General features: G+C 36.2%; 1 protein-coding gene across 3 annotated transcripts; it reads right to left on the reverse strand.

The window, feature by feature from the left end:
* Positions 1-2,348: 2,348 nt before the first annotated feature.
* On the reverse strand, positions 2,349-18,282 carry DTWD1 (DTW domain containing 1). 3 transcript variants are annotated; one of them, XM_054564845.1, is made up of 7 exons: positions 18,183-18,282; positions 15,499-15,531; positions 15,076-15,237; positions 14,096-14,416; positions 10,224-10,367; positions 8,063-8,312; positions 2,349-2,671 (listed from the first exon to the last, which is right to left on the reverse strand). In XM_054564845.1, exons 4-7 carry the CDS (start codon positions 14,357-14,359, stop codon positions 2,436-2,438), a joined length of 894 nt encoding a protein of 297 aa, XP_054420820.1. In that variant the 5' UTR covers positions 14,360-14,416; positions 15,076-15,237; positions 15,499-15,531; positions 18,183-18,282; the 3' UTR covers positions 2,349-2,435. The 3 variants fall into 3 exon arrangements, with proteins under 3 accessions (XP_054420820.1, XP_054420828.1, XP_054420813.1); XM_054564853.1 differs by having other exon boundaries at positions 15,060-15,237; XM_054564838.1 differs by lacking the exon at positions 15,076-15,237.
* Between the last annotated feature and the right edge of the window lie 3,207 nt (positions 18,283-21,489).

The following is a 21,489-nucleotide window of genomic DNA, read 5'->3' on the forward strand; positions in this document are numbered from 1 at the left end:
TACTATATCCCAAATGTCCCATTTTTACAGGATGTAAGTAGTCATTTCTTATTCGATTAAGAAATAATTGCTTAAATACAGTTCAAAATGTTTATTTCAGGACTTTTATGATGTACCCTCTGAATCTCTTAGAAGGGAATATAATGTGCAGCAAACAAGTTTCACCATTGTTTTTTTCATGAAACACGTCATGTGTCCCACTGAATATACTTGTGGGAAATGTATTATTATTCCTTGCATCCACATGGGTGAACTTATCAGTCAGGATCCCAAAAAGACACAGACAGCAACTTCAAATGGGGACATTTAAATAAAAGAGTATGATATACTGACAATTTACAAGGGTATAGGCGGGACTTAGGGAGACCAAGCAGGGCTAATAACTATACTGGGGTTTATAACAAAGGTAGTTGTAAGCGACCCTGAATGAGAGAGGGAAACCTGAATAACTGTTTGGAAAGGGATGCCTAGCAGGAGAGAGGTGGGGGAAATACTATTTCATTTTCTTTTTTACCTCCAATCTTCTTTGGGGGATTCTCATTTGTTGAAACTAGCCAAAAGCCAGAGGGCAAGGGAGCCTGCCTAACAGAACAGGGAAGAGAGGAGTGGAAGATGGATCCAGAGAGGCAGACAGAAGCTATCTAGCACAGTAGGGCTCCATTCACAAGCAGCCAGATTAGGTGATTAAAGAATGTCCTCAGTACTCAGTCTTTATCTTCACACTCTGCTTTCCTTTGCTGGCTTCCTCCTAAAGCAGGTTCTTGCCACTTGCAGCACAGATGCCAGCAGGAGCTGCAAAGGTCACTTTAGTTTACAGTTCCAAGTAAAATAATAAAGTGTGTGTGTGTGTATGTATCATCTGTCCAGGAAAAAGTCCAGCAATTATTAATATAATGAGAATACTTTACGTGACATCAATGTAACCTGGCAGCCAAGGAGAGTGGACTGGAATGCATGTGTGTGAACAATGACTTCACTGTACTCGTCACCATTAGTGGTAGACACCATTGAGTGAGCATGTGTACTGTGTGGCTGTTGCATTCAAAATGACCAAGCAAGTAGAACAACAAATCTGCATCAAATTTTGCATTAAGCCTCAACATTCCTCTGTGGAAACTATTCGGATGACTCAGAAGGTAACAGCTATGGGCAACTGGTGGTTGTCAGCTTCATTGTACCGGGCCCACTCACACGTCACATCTTGTACAATTTTTTTGGCAAAATATCAAATCATCTAGGTGACTCAGCCCCCCTACAGCCCAGATTTGGTGCCCTGCAACTTCTGACTTCTCCCAAAACTAAAATCTCCTTTGAAAGGGAAGAGATTTCAGACCTTCAATGACATTCAGGAAAATGCAATGGGGGAGCTGAAGGCAACTGGGAGAACTGTGTGAGGTCCCAAGGTGCGTACTTTGAAGGGGACTGAGGTGTCATTGTCCTATGTACAATGTTTCTTGTATCTTCTTCAATAAATGTCTCTATTTTTCATAGTACATGGTTGGGTACTTTGTGGACAGACCTTGTATATAGCACTTACTGTTTGTCCAGTGCTGCTGAAAGACATTTCAGATACATTAACTCAGTTATTCCCCATACTAACCTGTAAGGTAGCTATGTATTACCCTATCTTTAGAGATGAAGAAACTGACATATGACTGGTAAGGAAAAGCTGATATTTAAGGTCAGATAGTTTAGCTCTAAAGGCTGTACTTTTAACTGCTGCACCATAGCGTTTCTTGAAAAAATATGCCCTATCTCCTACGGCATCCACACCAGCTATCAAAAAGAATTTGGGGTCATGTGCTCGTCACTGAATCAATCACTGGGCACTTTGCTTGCTAAATGGAGCCGTATGTTCATTCCTGACAGGACCCCGTGACTGCTAGCAATTTCTCCCCAAAAAAGATGCCAGACAGACATACAAAGAAACAAAAGTCCGTTATAGGCAGTGTAGACTTAAAAGAAATAGCTGTAGAGACTGAAGGTACCATTCTAGTTCTGCCTGTTTTTGCCATTAACTCTACATATCACCTATCACTTCACTGTCTGCAGAGATTCTGATTTCATCTTCCTGCAAACATGGTAGTGAGCATAGGTGGAAAGATATGAGGATCTCTAAACAAATATCTAAATATATCTAATTACACAGATATAAATATAACACATTATATTAAAATATAGTTGCAAAAGAGATATGCCAAACTTGAGCAAATAAGGTCTGAAGCTAATTTTTTAGTCAACACTATTTCTGAAAATTTCCTTAGAAATAACTTCCTTTTAAAAAACATGGGATTAAATAAATGAGGTCTTATGTTTTAAAGTGGTCTTGTAGACATTCCACATAAATATTTCTTAAGAATAAATAAAGCACAATTACAAGTTTATTGATTTTAGCAAAATAAAATGACACAAGTAGCTTCTTGAAAACTAATGTGTCACTTTTCTTGTTTGTCTCCAGAGCATTTGGCATTCTTTATCAATTGGTACATAAAAGAGTAGAAAAATAAAAGATTGTCATATTGTCCTTTGTATTTCTCTTTCAGTATGTCAGTGTGGTAGTCTACCAGAAAGTAGTAAATGGCTTCAATTGTGGAAAGGAAGGTGTCTGGCTTTCCTTTCTGATGGCGCCAGAAGCAAGTTTTTCTTGTTTTCAACTCAACTTGTAACAACCCTGCCAAAAACAAATATGAAAAATATAAATATTTCTTAACCACCAAGTATGATACAATTATTAATCATATAACAACATGGATAAACTTTGGAGACAAAATGGTGAGTTCAGGATGAAAGTCCCAAGAAAACAACATACAGGTCAAAATAAAGCAAAACTAAATAACAAAGTTTATGAAAACAGATGTATATAATAAAATTTAATCTAAAAAAGCAAAAGAATGATAAACATAATTCAGCAGAATAGCTAACTCTGTCTGTGGGGAGGAGAACAGAGTTGCAAGTTATTAATACAATTTTGGAGTTTAGGTTCTTAACTAGCCATTATATCATTATGTGCTATGACTCAATGTTTTTTATATACATATATTTTATATATACACACACACACACATACATACATATATATTCTCTCATATGTATCAAAACTAACTTGCGATACATATGAGAGAATATATATACATTAAAAAGTAACATGAAAAAAACCCACCTTTGCCTATTTAATGGCAGAACTGAGGCTGGAAGTCAGGTCTCAGCCCTGTTCTTCCCATTAGACTTAAAATATAAACCTAACCATGTCCATGTTAGGCTTTAAATTCTTGAATGATGCCGCAGCACCCATGGATATAAGACCAAATTCCTAGGCATGACATTCAAAGGCATTCATAAATTGATTTTCTTTAGTCTGTTTTCTTACCATTCTCATATGTGTATACATTCAACACCATATTTAACTTTTTCAGTTTCCTGAATGTAAAATGCTTTTATATCCTTGTGCATATGCCATTCTTTTCGTCTCAAATGCCACCTCCCCAACTCCCCTTTGTTCACCAAGATCTGAACAGGGACAATGCATCCTGGCAGGCCCTCCAGGGAAAAAAGCAGGGGTGGGTAATGCTGTTGCTGCACCCAAAACTTGCTGCATTTTCTCATCTGCTTACCTGTCTGCCTCCCATAATAGATTATGTGACAATGTCCATTGTCTTCTCAATAGTCACTTTCTCTCTTATTAAAAAATTCTGTTCAATGTGTATCCAGCTAAAAAAACAATTTCCCAACTTTCTTTACAGCTAGGGTGGTCATGTGAACCAACTCTGGCTAAAGAAAGGAAAAATGAAATCTCCTAGGTGGAACTTTTAAGACAGTTTTTTTGTTTTTTTTTTAAATAAACAAGTGAGACTCAGTTGGATACACATATTGCCCTTTTTGCCCTTTGTTTTGCCTGAATAAATATGGGGTGCCTCTTACAAACATGCAGATGAAAATGATGAAGGAGAAAAACAGGAGTCTGAGTCCGTAATCGCACTGTGAGGTCCATGTACCAGCCCAGCACTACCCACCGCTGGACTGCTACACCTGAAAAGTAAACCCACTACTTGTTTTAAGATTCTGGTCAGGTTTCTGTTTCATGCAGCTTAATACGACCCTAACCAATAGCCACGGTGATTGATCACAAATAGGGTAGAGATATTGCCTTATTCTCCTTTATATCCCTCAAAGTAGTGCACTGCCTGTCCAAGAGCAGGTGTTCAACAAATATTACTGAATGGACAAATCACTCAAGCCATCTGCCTTTAAAGTATTTTGAAATATCTGGAAAATATTTCAATTTGAATACTTCTGATTCAAAGATACACATAAGTTAAAACAACCAAAATCAAACCCTTCTTAACTATTTTATTACTATAATTACAACCAAGAAGTAAAGACAAACATTTGAAAATGTTCTAAGTAATTAGTACAATTAAAATCTTAACATAGGCAAGAGGATCACTTTGAAAAGTATATGATTGTCTAACCATTACAGAGTTTTTCTTTTGTTTTATGTTTATAGCTAAATCTCTAATCTCTAGAGAGATTGCTCTACACCTGAAACTAATACAAAATAATACCGAATGTAAACTGTAATTGAAAAATAAAAGAAAAAATCTTGACACAGGATTTTGACCTCATCAATGTAATTTGGAAAAAAAAAGTACCTTATAATAATGCCAGTTTCTATAATATATCTAATATGCTATAAAATGTTAAATATAAAAACCAAGATTCAGTGCCTATCAGCACTAATCTATCCTGTTTTGAAGATTTCCTTAGAAGCATGTAGAACCTTTTAAACCATGTTGAAATACAGATATGGGAATTACACAGAAAATTAACATTTATTTTTTAAAGTTCAACATATACATTTAAAAAATACTCTTGCTAGTATTTCTGGAAATCAGTAACTTTAAGATAAAATACACAAGAAGTTTTGGCAGTAAAAGTTTGAAGCAGGTAATTAATTATATATGGCTTTTTCCCTCCATAATTATTGGCTGATTTTCTTCAACTGAAAAATGAGAATGAAAATCGTATTATTGTGGGGACTGAGGGAGGTAGTATATGACAAGCACTCATTAGGAAATGCTTATAATGAGACCAAGTCTGTCAAAATGAAGGGACAGAACTGGTTAATTTTTAAAACAAATTACAATATAATATGATTCAATAATTTGGACTCTCTCCCCAACAAAAAAGAAACTCATCCTTCCCTCCACACCCCTCCAAGCCTTCCTATGGTGAATCTTCAGGAATGCTATGTCACTCTTCACTTGCAGGTTTACACTTTATGATTAAATTAGACATTCAACCTTTAGATGTTTTATTTTGACAGTAGTAAAACATTCAGAGCTAGGTCTCTGTATAATCTGGCAAAATGGTATGTTTTTACATTGTTAAGGGGAGTCTTAACCTCAGCATTCATAATTAAGATAACAGAAACATAATTTTTAATACATTACATTTGAGGGCTTACACTGAGGTTTAGAGTTGTTCAGCTTAGTCCCACCAAATAATAAAATGTTTTAAAAGGCAATGATTTATAATAAACATGGTTGTTTCTTGTGGAAGTAACTTGGCTTATCTGGAAACTGGTATTTTGCATACACAGAGGTTATAAATGTGCACAGAGTCCCAAGTTTTCCCTGTGGAAAAATGAGGGGCCAGAAGTAAGACATACAGAGAAGGCTGACTCTAGAAATCTGTTTATTTCATGACTTTGAAGGAACTGAGAAATCCCTTTTAAAAATATAATGTAGTACAAAATTGAAATATATGATACTTTCTATGTGATCTGGAAAGAAAGCAACAAAACTTTTTATACAAATCTGATTTTAAGCCTTAAGCACAAAAGTGGACACTCTGAAAACAGATTCTGAATTGTATCTCAATAATTCCTTATAGAGTTTTTTCCCAAGAGTTTTTACTTATGTTCTTTCACTGGATCCTTTCAATTACCATATAAAAAAATGGCTCAGAAAAATCTGCGAACTGGGAAAGAACTTGCTGCTCAAACCATTCAAAGTAATGTGGCAGGCAGCACTCCAAAGAGCAGGGTTTTAGGGTTCCATTTAGGGTTCAATTGAACATCAGCAGCAAGATTCTTCCAGGTCTTATGCTCTATAGTGTCTGTCTGTCTCCTTCTCTCTCTCTCTCTCTCTCTCTCTCTCTCTCTCTCTCTCTCTCTCTCACACACACACACACACACAGATATCTTTCTCTGTCTTCATTTCTCTGCCTATTTTTCTCACATATACGCACAGGAGCACACACAGAATGACAAAGCAATCTTACTGACAATTATGTAGATCTCACAAGTATAAACTATATAAATTAAGCTAATTAAATTTGCTATTGGCACTCACTTTAGTTTGGTACTAATTAACACAATTCAGACTCTAAAGAATGGCATATTTGTTCTTCCCTAAGTTATGTACACCTTTAACAATAGCCCAGGTTGAAACTATTTTGGCAACTAGGTATCTCGCTTGCATTATAAGTATACATGACACACAACTAAAGCTGTCAAAAAGCTGGAAATAAAACGAAAGCTTTTAGAAAAACTGAGAAAGCCTGAAAAACTGAGTAAGATACAAGGAGCATGAGAGTTAATATGAGCTCTTGTTCTTCCTGTTACTAGTTGTAGTACTTGGGAAAATAAAGCAACTCTTGAACCATTACTATTAGGAACTAAGCTTTTCCCTCTAAGAGAAAAACAGATATAAACATAAAACAAGAGAAAGAAACTCTCTGTAATGTTCAAGCTGAACTGGAACTATCCTTTGTGATATCTTTCTTGGCTGTCTACTGAAGCAGTGACATCCACATAGTAATAAATTTACCAGATCTTGGTTTCTAGTATCATTCCCCATTAACAAGAACCACAGCTCCTTTGAATGACTGATCCTAGGTCTGGGGCAGGAAAAAAGTGCTGTATGAGAAAGACTGATGAGGCCATGCCACAAAGGACTTGAAGGGCTCCCCGTGGCAAAATTTTAGACAATTTGGGCACCAATATTATAATCATGGCAGATTATAATATATTGAATTAAAAAGACATCGGACCACAGTGATCTCACAAATGGTAGGGGCAGAAGGAGAGGGCAGAAGAAGAGGGGGGAAAGGAACAGCTCTTCGTTACATAAAAATGCCAGCTAACAAATGCAGAAGAAATAATAAAATTAAAATTTCATCATTTTGCAATTCTCAATATTACTATCTACAAAAGAGTCATCAGTGAATACTAAAATCACTGAGTGAAAAGCAGTTCAATAGACAGTCCATAGTCTCAAAGCATCACTCCACAGATCACTACTAATTTCAAGCAAGAAAATAAATCCTTATAATGGAGGGATCTAGCAACCATCTTTAACCAGGTATTGAAAGTTAACACTGATAACAGAGCAACTTGTATTATATGCCTCCAGTGAATGGGGTAATCATATAATTTATCCACTAATCAGTTTTTCTGAGAGTAAGAAGAAATGCTTTTAATAATTATACCAAAACAATAGATATAAACTGGAATTCTCATGGACAACCCTGGATTTATCCTTAACTATAAGTATCCTTGCAAAAATATTTAAACTGGATTTAATCATGACGAAACATTCAGACCACTGACCTGTCTGCTTCACATAAGTCTAAGTCATGAAAAACAAAAACAGAAGTGTTCTACATTAAGAGACATAACCAAATGGAATGTGAGCTTACATTCTATATCAGAGGAAAAAGAGATACAAAAGATATTTTGGGGTCAATTAGGAAAATGTGAATTTGGATCATATTTGTTCATTTTCTTAAAGTGATAATGGTATTATGAACATGCAATTACTCTTGAAAGATGTACACTTAGGAATTTAAGGCTGAGGTGTTGTACTGGCTGCACTTTCCTTTAAAAAGATTCAACCAAAAATATATATATCTAAATATATACACACATATATAATAAAGAAAGAGAAATAAAGCAAATGTGGTAAGATATGCAGGTAGTTAATGCAGTTTTTCTTAGTTTGAAGTTTTATCAAATAAAAGTTGGGGGAAGGAGCAATATGGATACAATTTTTTTTCTTACCTTGAAGTCTCTCATCACTGAGTATTTTGTTAGTTTGGTTCCAGGTGCTATCTATAAATATAATTTTTTTCAGTGTTGTCTCTTTGCACTTGCTGTCATTCAAATCCTGTTCTTCAGTTTTCTTGCGTTTAATAGACGGCTTGTCAGGGTCATCGTTTTTGCCTCTAACATTATTTTGAATCCGTTTTTGCAAATAAAAAGAAATCTCTTTTATTGAGACTGACTTAGGTCCAGGAAAAACAAGCGCAACCTAAAACAAAGAAACTTAAGTTAATAGTGTGCGATATGATCTTCAAAGTGAATAAACTCTGACTTAAAAATTTAAGAGAAAAAATATATTGCTTATCTAACAAACAAGCATTAGGTTTTACCAAATGTGCTTCCTTAATATGTGTGGTAAAGTTTTGGGCTCTTCCTAAATAATCCATAATCATAATATACTACCTAGAAGTTTTATTTCAAAATTAGTTATTTACCTATTGATAGAAGCCAATTTAATTGTATCGTGAAACAAAAAAATTAAACTTACAATATTTCATAACATCAAAGTGTGTGATACTTTGTAAAAGAACCATTAAAAAGTACTCAATAATTAAATACTATTTTCACCTTTATAATACACAAAGACAAAACAAATGATACACAGTCAATGCTGGTAAGGAAATGGTATAATGGGCCTTTATAGCCATTACGCACAGCAGGTTTAAATAGTATAACTCTTCCTGAAAGCTATTTGGCAACGTAAGAGTCTTGAAATGTTTATACCCTTTGGTCAAATAATTTCACTTATGAGCATTTACCTTAATAAAATACCCCTAACTACCCATATATTCACCACACCTATCATATTTGCTAAAGTATGTTTATTACAGTGAAAAATTAAAACTGAAATACCTAACCTTCAAGGAATAATTCTGTAAATTATGGTATTTCCTTTATTCCAGCCTTTTACTGAGATACTCTATGCTACTAAAGCCTCCAATCTCTGAACAGCTCCTGTCGCTGAGTAGACACCCATTAAGTATCAGTGACATGGATAAATGATGGCAGAATTATGAGTATTTTATCCTTCATATTTTCCCTATTTCCTAAATTTTCTTTAATGAGCCTCATTTTAATATGAAAATAAACATTATAAAAATAAAATTAAAAATCTTGCATTTATAAACTTTGAAGTAATACAAGTTGCTTAAACATTCACAATACATGCCAATTTCCCCCCCATACCCAATTAGCAAAGTCGAGGGTTTCTTAATTTTCTTGGATTATAGGTCTATCACATCTCTTTATAGAACCTAGCACTGTGTTCTATTTAATTAGCATAAATGATACCTGGCTGACCAGAGAAGAAAATGAAAATATACTCCTAAATCCAAAACTCAGATATTATTTACAAACACAGCTTTCTATAAAAAGCAATAAAAAACACACTTAGAGTAAAGGAAAAACCAAGTTCTTTCTAGAACAAATCAGCATATTTTTAACTTTGTTTGCTTACCTACAACAACAAATGATCCCCAAGAGACCTAAAAGCATTTACAACCTTCTTTAATGCGTACCCAATGCCTACCTCTTTTTGACATCTATTGCAACATTATTTTTCAACAAGGGCAGTAACATCTCACCAATGTGCAATTTCAACTACGTGAAAACAAATTAAGAATGTAGAAATAAGCCAGGAAGACCTCTGAGCAGACAAAAGAAATGTTACCAAGGCCATATACTAAATCTCCTAATTTAGGGAGAATTCTTGAAAATCCTTTTTAGACTTTTCCTCTTTAGGAGAAATTTTAACAATGTTTGTAATCTGGTTTCTCAGTTAACATTAAGTTAGACCATCTACGTGTAGTGTAGGGAGGAAAATGAAGGGGGAGAAAGTAAAAGCAGACATAATAATATTGGTAAAGTGTAAAACTTCAAGAAATAATGCAGAAAAATAATAAAAAATAGAAACACTCAAAAAAGCCTAACAACCTAAGGTCTTCTGATCTTTTCAAACACCAGTGAAGTAAAGAGTATGTTGTTTAGTGTTATATAAGGAAAACCCTAGGTCATTAAGAAAAGTATTTAATTGTGTTCAAGTAAGCTCAGAAAGGCACTGTAGTTATTAAAATTCATTTTTAGAACCAATGTGAACAGTTGTAAAAAATAAGCTGCCTACTTCATGGTCCTTTTCTTCATATTCCGGAATACAAGGGTAAGTGTAAATAGTTACATATTCAGGTGCTAAGAGTTTTGCATGTATAGCGGTACTTTTGCCATCTGTTTCATTTGGATGTTTAATGATGTCAATCTTCAGTGGAAGCTAAAATTAAAAAAATAAAAAAGACAAGTGAACTAAACAAATACAAAAATTCTAATTTTTATATTAATAAAAATGGTTTTTAAAGCTTAAATAGCAAGCCCGTACTCTATCCCTATAAATAAGTAGGGTCCTGTACAAATTCTATTACAAAATCTTTTTTATTACAAAATCGTAAGCATGTAATTCTGTAACCTAACAATACTTAACTTACTTAACTAACACTTAAGCACACCATATGACATTTTAGGTGAAATGTTTAAATTAAAATTATAAATTATTACATCCATATTATTACCCTACCGACCACACTCAAGCAGGCGTTCCTTCTGCTGGACCCTGTACTTATGGTTTGGAAGTCATACTTTTCTACACCAGGATATTAAGAATGATAAGCGTCAAGGCAAAACCAAATTTCTTCCTCAATATTATTAATCATGTAATAGGACAACTCTCTTAACTCATTTAACATAGAATCTGCTCTTAAAGCAAAGCTCCACTGTCACTTTCATTTAAGTTACAAAGCCATTGAGTCCTAATCCTTGCAATCAGTATCTGTGCCAAGAACATTTTTTATAATTCCTATAAACTTCAGATTTGTTCATTTTATGATACATCTTCACACTTCACTCTTCATCTAACTTCCTTCACAAAATAATTATTCTGAGATTCATCCATGTTGCTGTATCATTAATTCCAGAACTATTTTTTTTAAGAAGCAGTTGGTACATGCTTCTAAATGATCTCAATTGCATATATTTCATCTCTTCGATAATTACGTGGAAAGAAGACAGTATATACTCCACAAGGGCCATAAGTATACTTCCCAAATAGTTTGTAGTTTAGGGTTTCAAACCCCATGTCTCTTACATCTTCTACCCTCCTTACTTAAGCCTAGTGATTATTTGTAAGTTAGGCCCAACTGCTTCAAATCAGCAAACCAACTTCTAGTTACAGGAAATTTACCACCCAAGTAGGCAGTTCACAAATGATTTTACATCAGTCTACTTCTGGCTGAACTCTACATCTGACTTTCCACATGACGCTCAGTCCCAGTTGAACTACATTCCCTTTTCCTAGGGTCTGTCAGTACCAGATCAGAATTATCTTGCCCAGGGAAGGTAGGAAAGAGGAAAGAAGAAAAAGAAGGCACATCATAAAATCAATTTTCTTATGTGGCTGAGTAGAGCTAAAAATTCTAAAGGTGATCAACATTTCTGATCTGCTGGCTACCCTTGAAAGAGATCATTTATATCATGGACACAGGACTGAGTGTTATTAGTGTTATTTTATAAACGCTGTACCTAGCCTATTACAAACTAAAATCTACAAGTAAACCATTATGCAAAATTTGTGCTTGAGAAGTATTCCTGTGCCCTGGCCAGGTGGCTCAGTTGGTTGGAGCATCGTTCTGTACACCCAGAGGTTGTGGGTTCCATCCCCAGTCAGGGCATGGGCAGACGGCAACTGACGTTTCTTTCTTTCTCTCTTCCCACCCCATCCCCTCATCTCTCTCTATAATCAATAAACATATCCTTGGATGAGGATTTAAAAAAAAAAAAAACAACCAAAAACAATTCCTGTGACTCAGTCCAGGTATCTTTAGTTTTCCATGAGTTAGGCCTACATTTCTGATATCAAGCAAAATCACAGACACAGATCAAATCATGGAAATACATGTTTGTGCTCTAGTTCACATATTTTAAAGGAAGACAGTTCTTAATTAATGACAGGATAACATCAGTAGAGCTGACCAGATGTACTGCAAGTACAGATGTTTTGTTTTTAAGCATGTAAATAACATCAATCTGTTCTCTGACACGTCTCCTATGAGAGATTTACCACAAACCTTTCTTTCCAACTTTATCAAAAAGCCATTAACAGGAAGCCCTAACTAAGCCTTTCCCCTGTGACAGTCAGCTTTCCCAAAGAGAGCCTTTTAAATTCTAGTACTCTAATAAAAATGAAGCTTTCTTTTACCTTATGCCTTTTCTCCTCTGGAAAAAAAACACTGAGAGCACCTTTTAATTTTGCTTATGCATTTCTCATGACATTAAAAGAAATCATATTCTGCACAAAAAACCAGGTATTTATAAATTTATTCCCTAGACTAAAACTTAAAGCTTGGGAAGTACTTACTTACTATGTAGTCATCTTCCCTTCCCAAGTAGGCTATTTAAAAGCAAATGCTAAACAATTGGTAAAAATAAAAATAAAGTAGAAATTATAAAATTTTATAGTTATGATTAATATATTATTAATGTATCAAATTTTATATATGGCCTTTAAAATGTAAACACTTTAGAAAACTGTACAGTTCAGTAGGCCATTTAGAGTTGCTCAAACCGCTGGCAGTGTTTTGCGTCATTTCTAGTAAATAGTGGACATTAGACCACTGATTTGGGGAATAATCCTCTACTATTAAACTTCTAGGAAAATATTAACTATGTCAGTACCTCACTGACTTTTATTATTCTGATCTTCAATCCTTTTTCATCGTAACACAGAAGTTTTTTAAAACTTTTCATGAACTATTCTTTATGTGGCTATAAGTAGAAGATAGAATAATTCTGTATATACTTCAAAAACAACACTTTGAAATGTAACATTCTTATAAGTTAATGAGTAACTTAAAAAGAATTATTGCCCTCAAGTTCTCAGTTTTTCTGAAGTAACTATAAAAATGATTAGAGTCCATGCTTACTTATTCTTGGCCAGGAAACCATCCCATAGCCTGTAAGTGTGGTTTTAGACCCTGAGAGGATTATGCACTTGCCAAGATGGTATATGTAGGCTAAACTGAAATTCAAGTTACGAAATAGGAGTATTAACGTATTCTTACTTCGAATTAAATGAATCTTAAAATCACCACATTAAAAGTTATTAATATAATTACAACTTATTTTCTTGCTGGTCAGTTCTAATGGGCCCATGTGTAAGAGTTTACAATCCTACGAGGCAGCAGTCAAATTTTATGTATTATTTGATTTACTCCTAAATGCCAGGTTGCTGTAAAACAAGTTAACATCTATGTAATAAATTCTTTGATAATGGACACATAATGGTCTACAGACCTTTTACTTATATAAGAGTAGTCTTGGTAAATAAACAAAAAGTATTTATAAGCTAAGCAATCAATTCAAAAAGATTTTTTAAATCTGGCTTTAAATCACTACAATTTATAACATAGCCCAATGAGTAGGTCTTAAGTCTTTTCAATTTGGTTTAGTTTCATTTTGGTCACTGGCATATGCTCCATGTTCACGTATAGGATGGAGGTAAGCCCATTCTACAAAAGCCTAAACAAAAAATGAACCTACCTAATTCCTTTGGGATATATTTTCTCAAAGAGCAGTCCCAGGACCTGAGGTAGTTTTTGAAGCTCCTTCATGGAGTCTATAAACTTGTCTCTTGTAGTGTTCATGTTTATATCACATTTTTTTCTATGTTATAAATGAATTATAATCATTAATTTTAAAAAAGTAATTGATTTCATTAAAAACAATACAGTTCAGCTCAGATCTAAGTGCTTTGGCAATGTGCATCTCTTTTTCCAAAGAGAAGAAAAACAAATAGGTTTACCAGTCTGTAGGATTAAATTTCTATTAATATAATTCATTTTGATAATGGTATTATTTACCAACTTCATCAATTCCATTAGAACAGGCAAATATGAGATATCTTTTTAAAATCTATTTTCCTATTTTCAAAGAATTAAATTTCTTACCAACCTTCACAAGTGGCATCTGTTCCATAGGTACATTTTCAACTGGGACATAACATGTATAGCAGTAGAACATTCTTGAACCACCACATTTAAGACATTTTGATCTTCCACTTTGTTGAGCTTTTTGAAGAACTTCTTGAGACGCTAAGCGTAAGTTTTGAAGAGGATTTTCTGCAGCTATGGAAGTAGTTTGTGATTGTTGTATTTCCACAAACTCTGAATTCTTCTCTTCCTTTTCTTTCAGAAATATAGGTTGATTGAGAGACATTTTTCATTCAAACCAAACTTGAACACATATTTCTAAAACACTTTATCAGAGGTCACACTGGAAAAAAATAGTGGGGTGGTGGGGCAAAAATAAAACGAAACACTTTACTGTCTCCACAAAGAAAGTTACTCAAATTAATTCACAGCTGTGTGCTGTTTTTAGTATTTATTAACAAAGGTAAACAAGTTTTTTGAAATCACTAAATTAGCAAACTTTAAACTCAAAACAATAAATTCCCCCTTGGAGCCATTCCCCCCATTAAAATAAAAAGGTGCTTTCTTAGAAAACTAATTTCAAATTTAAAGTTTAGGTACCAACAATCCATTTTTCAGTGACCCTTTTTGTTCCAAAGACAGCACTTTGTTTTATACTAGGAGTGCATCGGTTTAATGTTCGTATCAGCCAGGCCAGGAATGTATTCAACCCCATAAGCTCTTTGAATTGATATTACATGACATCCAATCTCACCCAGAACTCTAATGGAAATGCAAGGTTCCAATGTAATCAGTAACATTTAGTTGTTTATGGCCTAAAAGATATATTCCTCTCCAGCTTAAATTAAAACACACGTAAAATATAACTAAACAGCCATTAAAATATGAGATACATCTGCTACCAATTATAATTTGTAAAATATCCCCAAAGGTAAATATATGCCCTGAAAAATAAAGTGCGATCTTATAAAGTTTTATAGACTTACATTAATGTGTACTCACTCTAAGAATTCCTAGTGCTTTTTTTTTTTAAACACCATTTGGATTCCTAGTTCTAGAGATAAAACAGTAAAATAAATTTCCCACTTAGATACTTCCTTCAAAGAAGGGTGATGGCTGCCAAAGCTGTTCTTCAAATACTCTGTAACCATAGGATCTTTCAGGCTGAAAAGAGATTGGGGCCTTTTGATTTGATATGCATTCCAAAGCTGTAAAATGATTCTCCCATCATGAAGCCTATAGCACTGTGGTGTTTAACTATGAGGCCCCGGGCACCTGGAGTACAAACACCGACAGGAGAAACACTGAATGCAACAGGAAACCTTCTGCGGACTCCCACATTAGAAAATGAACAAAGTCCAGCGAAACTTAATATACAAGATAATTTACTAACAAGAAGGTAGTGATACTAATTTAATTACTTACAGGAGTGCTTTAGAGATTGTAAATCCCAGCGAGCTTGAGACCCAAAAAAGAAATGCAAAGAAAAACAAAGATAGTCACTAAAGGAAAAGTTAAATATCCTTGCCAGATTTACTCAAGGGGAAAATTAAAATACTGTACAATAAGTATTTCTGATGTGTACTGATTAGGTACAGGTTTACATCTTGGGTTTTTCAGAAATAGTGATATTTTAGAATGATAGCCCAATCACTTTTTCCTGCCTCACAAATGGAAAACATTACCTGCTTCTAATCCCCACCCCAAATCACCTACCTAAAAATGGCTTCTATCTTTGTGAATATGTCCTCAATGACTAGGACAGGGCAGAATATTAAGCTGTCACCTTTTCTTGAGTCTCAGAGCCTTTTAAGATCACATGAGAGTCTTGGACCTTACCTGCACGAACTGCATATACACACTATTTTGCTCACAATTTCAGGTGGTTTGCAGATCTCTATAGAGTCCATCTACAGATCCATGTAAAGAAATCCTGACTAAAATCAGAAAGCCATTCTAAGGACAGGAGGCAGCCTTAAAAGTCTGAGTGTGATCCTATTATTCTCCAGATATTGGAGTTGCAAATCTCCTATTGGCCAACAAGAGGTCAATTGTCGTAGCAACAGAGGTCTTCATTGCACTTAGGAAGCTAATTAAGTTTCACCTAAATCCTCTAGGTTTGGGTTTGTTCTGGTGCTGCCTGAGGTGCTTACAGAGAAACACTTCTAGGCTCTAAGTCTTGAGTTACCTCGATCATGGGGCTCATCCTAAAAAAGAAACTGAACTAGACTAACCTGACTCCATTTCCCTGGGTGTTCAATGGAAAACTACGGGTGCATTTTTCTAGGGCTTTCAAAATGCACTGCTCCTGAGATAAATCCCCTATACTTGGGCTTCCATCTATATAACTAAGAGAGTATTAGTGAAACCTTATGTAGATGTTGTTCCTCTACAAAAGCAAACATAAACACCTGTGAGACAGTGAAAGGGTTATGTTTATGTCCCGCCCCTGACCCACCTACATCCTCTCACTTATGGCTGATGTGGCCACACAGACTAGGCAGCCACCTCTCGAAGCCTCTGAAACCACATGACCAAGACATCTGTTCTGATCTCAAATGTGTACAACAGCCTGCCTCAAATGTGTACAAGTCATGTGTAGCAAAGGTGATGATTCAAAACCTTAAAAACATACTTGTTAATACTAAATATATGCAGGGAAAAACAAGTGGAGTCGTGGGACTTCCTTAGAAAACATGAAATGACTTTATTCCTAACGAACTAACTGCATCCATCATTCACGGTAACGAACATGGTACATCCATCATTCTGCAACCTAGGTTAAAAACAAATCCTCCTTCTACCTCTTTTTTCCCCCAAAACTAATTACTCAACCACAATGCATTAATTCTACCTTGCACATAATCCTTTACTTTTAGTCTCAAAGTCAGGACTTTAGATGGTCTATAGCAATCTCTTAACGTTTTTTTACCTCAGTGCATTTATTATTGGTTCCACATATTTAACATGGAAAAATGTACCTTAACATAGAGTTCCCCTTGAGTGAAGCTATCTGTCCTAGCAGCCAACTCTGCAAGAGCAGCATTTTTTACTCATCTCACCTATCCCTGTGTCTAACGCAGCAGGAGGAAGTCGACACTTAACTAAATAAATCAAAACCATTCTGAAAAAAGAAACAGCATACAGGATGCAGCTTGCTGATGAAGTACCTGACAAACTAATTTTAAGGGCCAACTGCAGCCGGGCATAAAAAGCAGCCTGGAAGACCTTTATTTGCAAAACAGTTCGAATAGAAAAGGCTCCTAGCTTCAAAGAAGTAAGTTGACTCGTCTCCCAACAGGACATTATATAAAATTCCCCTATCCTAGATTACAGTTTTTGATGAAACCCACTTCATATATTTCTTTCCTGGAGTATTTTTAAGAACCTGGTCACATAAGGTATAGACATCCAACGTCCATTTAAAAAAAAAAAAAATCCAAGGTATCACTTTTTTCCTACAGGACCGCTGGCCCCGCCCAGACCACCCACCATTTGGTAGGCACTGTGCTGCCTTAGTTGTACACCGTACACTGGGGCTCAGACAAAACTAATCCTTAAATGGGGTTTTAAAGAGCGATTTTATCATCTAACTCCACGGACTTGGCACCTTAAAGTGTTAATATCATTCCTCGCTGGTCCTTCATTTCCCCCAAATAACTTAGACATAAGAAACAGACTCCTTTGCTTATTATGTAACCATCATCTTAATATTTTAAATTTTACAATGCATGACATACTGTGTCTGTGCTAAGCTTCTCCTTCAATGATAACCAATCCTCCGCAAACCACTCCAAACACCAGAACTACAAAGAATAGGTATGATTCCTGGAGGACTAACTTTGCCAGTACAAGCTTTCGTTGAGATGTTAAACACCGAAAATAATTGTTACGGGAAAAATTTTTTTTGAAGAAAACTCGGGAAGACTCTTCCCAAGGGGCCCGCAAGATCCAAAAAAATGCAAGCGCCGCGCAGGGACACCCGGAACGACCTCTTTTAGGGCCGGGCTACGGAGCGTCCACTCCCCGCACTCGCGCAGCTCCAGCCAAGCCACTGGTCCCCAGAAAGGCGCGGAGACCGGCACGAGAGATCGGAGTGGGACTCAGACCTGCACAGCCCGCGGGTCCTCGCACAGCTCCACGCGTCTTCCGCTCCGCCCGAGCCCGAGGCGCGCGCCCGGCAGTGCTCGTGCGTGAACGCGGCGGAGCGCCTTCCGGGAGACCTCGGAGGGAGGAGCCCCGCCGTTGCTAAAGCTGTTGCTAGGGCCCGGGCTGTGCGAGCTCTGCGGCGAAGGTAACCGGCGTGGAGGGCGGCGGGGAGGGGTGAAACGGGAAGTCCCGCCTCACCCTCTCCCGCCACGGGCGGTGTCGCCTTCTGCTGCGAGACGGGATCCAGACGCTGGGCCACACAGGATCCGCGGGGCCGGGCCTCTCGCCTCGCCAGCCTTGCGCTGAGTTCCCTTCTCAGATTGGCCGGGACCACCAAAGTGGTACCCGGTTCTTGAAATGTACGCTCACGGTGTAGTTGCAGTGAATGGTAAAAATGCTGATCGTACAGAACGCTTTCCCATTTTACCTATCCCAAAAATATGTTAGTGTTATTTATGGCTATGTACGTTATTTGTATTTTGACGATTTGGTGTTCTTAAAAACTACACACGCAAAAAGCAAACAAAAAGAAAACAACAACAACAAAACCCTACACACCCATCTAGAGTTGGGACTACTTTGTGCACTTTTCCAGTTTAACATTAAGCATAGTATGTAGATAGATTATTAAACAATTTTTTTTTCTGCTTCAATCCAAAGGCAGTGCAAACCGGAGGAGTGCACGATGACAACTGAGATTTGGAACTCAGGGGCCAGATCTTGAGTAATGTATTGAGCAATATTAATTCAGTTAGTGAGTGATAAAGGACAGAACCTTGACCTGGAGGGGCTTACCATATCAAGTGAAGCATGAATAATGCACAAAATAGATATATCAGAATGGACTAGCCAATGAAGGCTTATTGGTTGGACTTGAGTAAGGCCTTGGGGAATGATTATGGTCTAGAGTAGTGTTTTTCTAGGGGATTGTGTGGGACCTTTGGCAGAGGTCTCATCCGTAAGCAAGAAACTATGTTTCACCAAAACTACACTTTAAAAAAATGAAATAGCATACCGTGGAAATATCAGTGCCTGGCACTTGGTAAAGTTAAGTATTGCTTTGTGGAGTTTTAAATTTTATATATGTAATTTGGAAATATACTATTTATATACACACACACACACATACACATGCACACTTATACTAGGTCATGTTTATAAAATTTATTTATTTTGTATTTCTCTTTAAAAAGATTGAAGGCCACTGCTTTAGGGGGAAAGGTAAACTTTCTGGGTGAAAGAAGGAGCAATAACAAAGTCTCCAAGCTAAGAATAAATAATGCACACCCTTTTCTCCAGTGCACAGATTACAAAACAAATGATATGATGTATTAATGGAAGTAACTATTGCTATGTAATAAATTAGTCCAAAATATGTGCCTTAAAACAACTATTTTTTATGGTCATGAATTGTGTGTTCAATAGGGCACAGAGGGACAGCATTTTCTAATAACAGCTGGGAAGACTATGAATGCGAGCAGAGCCCTTACGTGTGGTGTCTCCACATGACATGGTCTTTCTTTCAGTATGGCAGCGGTGTAATGAGCCTTCTTAGCTTAGGCCCAGTGCTCCAAAGGCAAATCTTGTAATGGACAAGACAGAAATTACATGTCCTTTTCTGACCTAGCCCCTAAAGGTAGCACAGTGTCCCTTCTCTTAACATTTTTTTTTTTTGATTTGATGGGTTTTATTTATCTAAAATACAGAAAAATGTTTTTGAGCTCAGGACAAAAATCACTGATGAGGAACATTTTTAAAGTGCCATACTGGTCTGTAAGCATTAACCGTTATTGAGAATGAAAGATAATTATACCAGCACTTCAGGATAGAACTATGTAAGCCCCAAAGTGAACTACCTATGCAATATTTTAAAAAATATATTTTATTGCTTATGCTATTACTGTTGTCCCAATTTTTTCTCCCTTTGTGCCCCTCCACCTGGTACCCCCATTCCCTTAAGCAAGCCCCACTTAGTTCATGTCCATGGGTCGTGTTTGTAAGTTCTTTGACTTCTTCATTTCCTATAATATTCTTAACATCCCCCTGTCTATTTTGTACCATAATTTGCACAGTTATGTTTCTTAATCCCTGCATCTTTTCCCCCATTCTCTCCCTTCCCCCTCCCAGCTGATAACCCTCCAAATAATCTCCATTTCTATGATTCTGTTCCTGTTCTGGTTGTTTGCTTAGTTTGGTATTTTTAGATTCAGTTGTTGATAGTTGTGAATTTGTTGCCATTTTAATGTTCATAGTTTTGATCTTCTTTTTCTTAAATAATTCCCTTTAAGATTTCATGGAGTAATGGCTTGGTGATGGTGAATTCCTTTAGCTTTATCTTATCTGGAAAGCACTTTATCTGTCCTTCCACTCTACATGATAGCTTTGCTAGATAAAGTAATCTAGGTTGTAGGTCCTTGCTTTTCATCACTTTGAGTATTTCTTGCCAGTCCCTTCTTGCCTGCAAAGTTTCTTTTGAGAAATCAGGTGACAGTCTTATGCGAACTCCTTAGTGATCCACCTTGTGGGTCACTATCTGCTTTTCTCTTGCTGCTTTTAAGATTCTCTCTTTATCTTTAACCTTAGGCATTTTAATTATGATGCACCTTGGTGTGGTCCTCTTCAGGTCCAACTTGTTTGGGACTCTTTGTGCTTCCTAGACTTGTATGTCTAGTTCCTTTGCCAAATTGGGATGTTTACTTTCATTATTTTTTTCAAATAAGTTTTCAATTTCTTGCTCTTCTTCTTCTCCTACTGGCATCCCTATGATTTGGTTATTAGTATGTTTGGAGATGTCCCAGAGGCACCTTATACTATCCTCACTTTTTTGAATTATTTTTTCTTCTTGCTATTCCGATTGAATGCTTATTTCTTCCTTATGTTCCAAATCATTGATTTGAATCTTGGTTTCATCCCCTCCACTGTTGGTTCCCTGTAGGTTTTTTGTGGGGGGTTTTTTAAATTTCACTTAGTGTAACCTTCATTTCTTCCTGGGTCTTTTTTATTTTGTTGCCATAATCAATGAGTCCTTTGAACATCCTGATCACCAGGGCTTTGAACTCTGCATCTGATAGTTGGTTATTCTGTTTCATTTAGTTCTTTTTCTGAGGTTTTGTTCTGTTCTTTCATTTGTGCCATGTTTCTTTGTCTCCTCAATTTGGCAGCCTCCCTGTGTTTGTTTCTGTGTATTAGGTAGAGCTGCTTTAACTCCCTGTCTTTGTAGATAAGGCATCTGTAAATAATGTGGGATGAAGGCTTATGGAATTGCCA

The sequence above is a fragment of the Pteronotus mesoamericanus genome, unplaced genomic scaffold (assembly GCF_021234165.1).
Source record: "Pteronotus mesoamericanus isolate MK-2021 breed Mesoamerican mustached bat unplaced genomic scaffold, CSHL_Meso_final contig_164, whole genome shotgun sequence".
In the NCBI taxonomy this organism is placed as follows: Eukaryota; Metazoa; Chordata; class Mammalia; order Chiroptera; family Mormoopidae; genus Pteronotus; species Pteronotus mesoamericanus.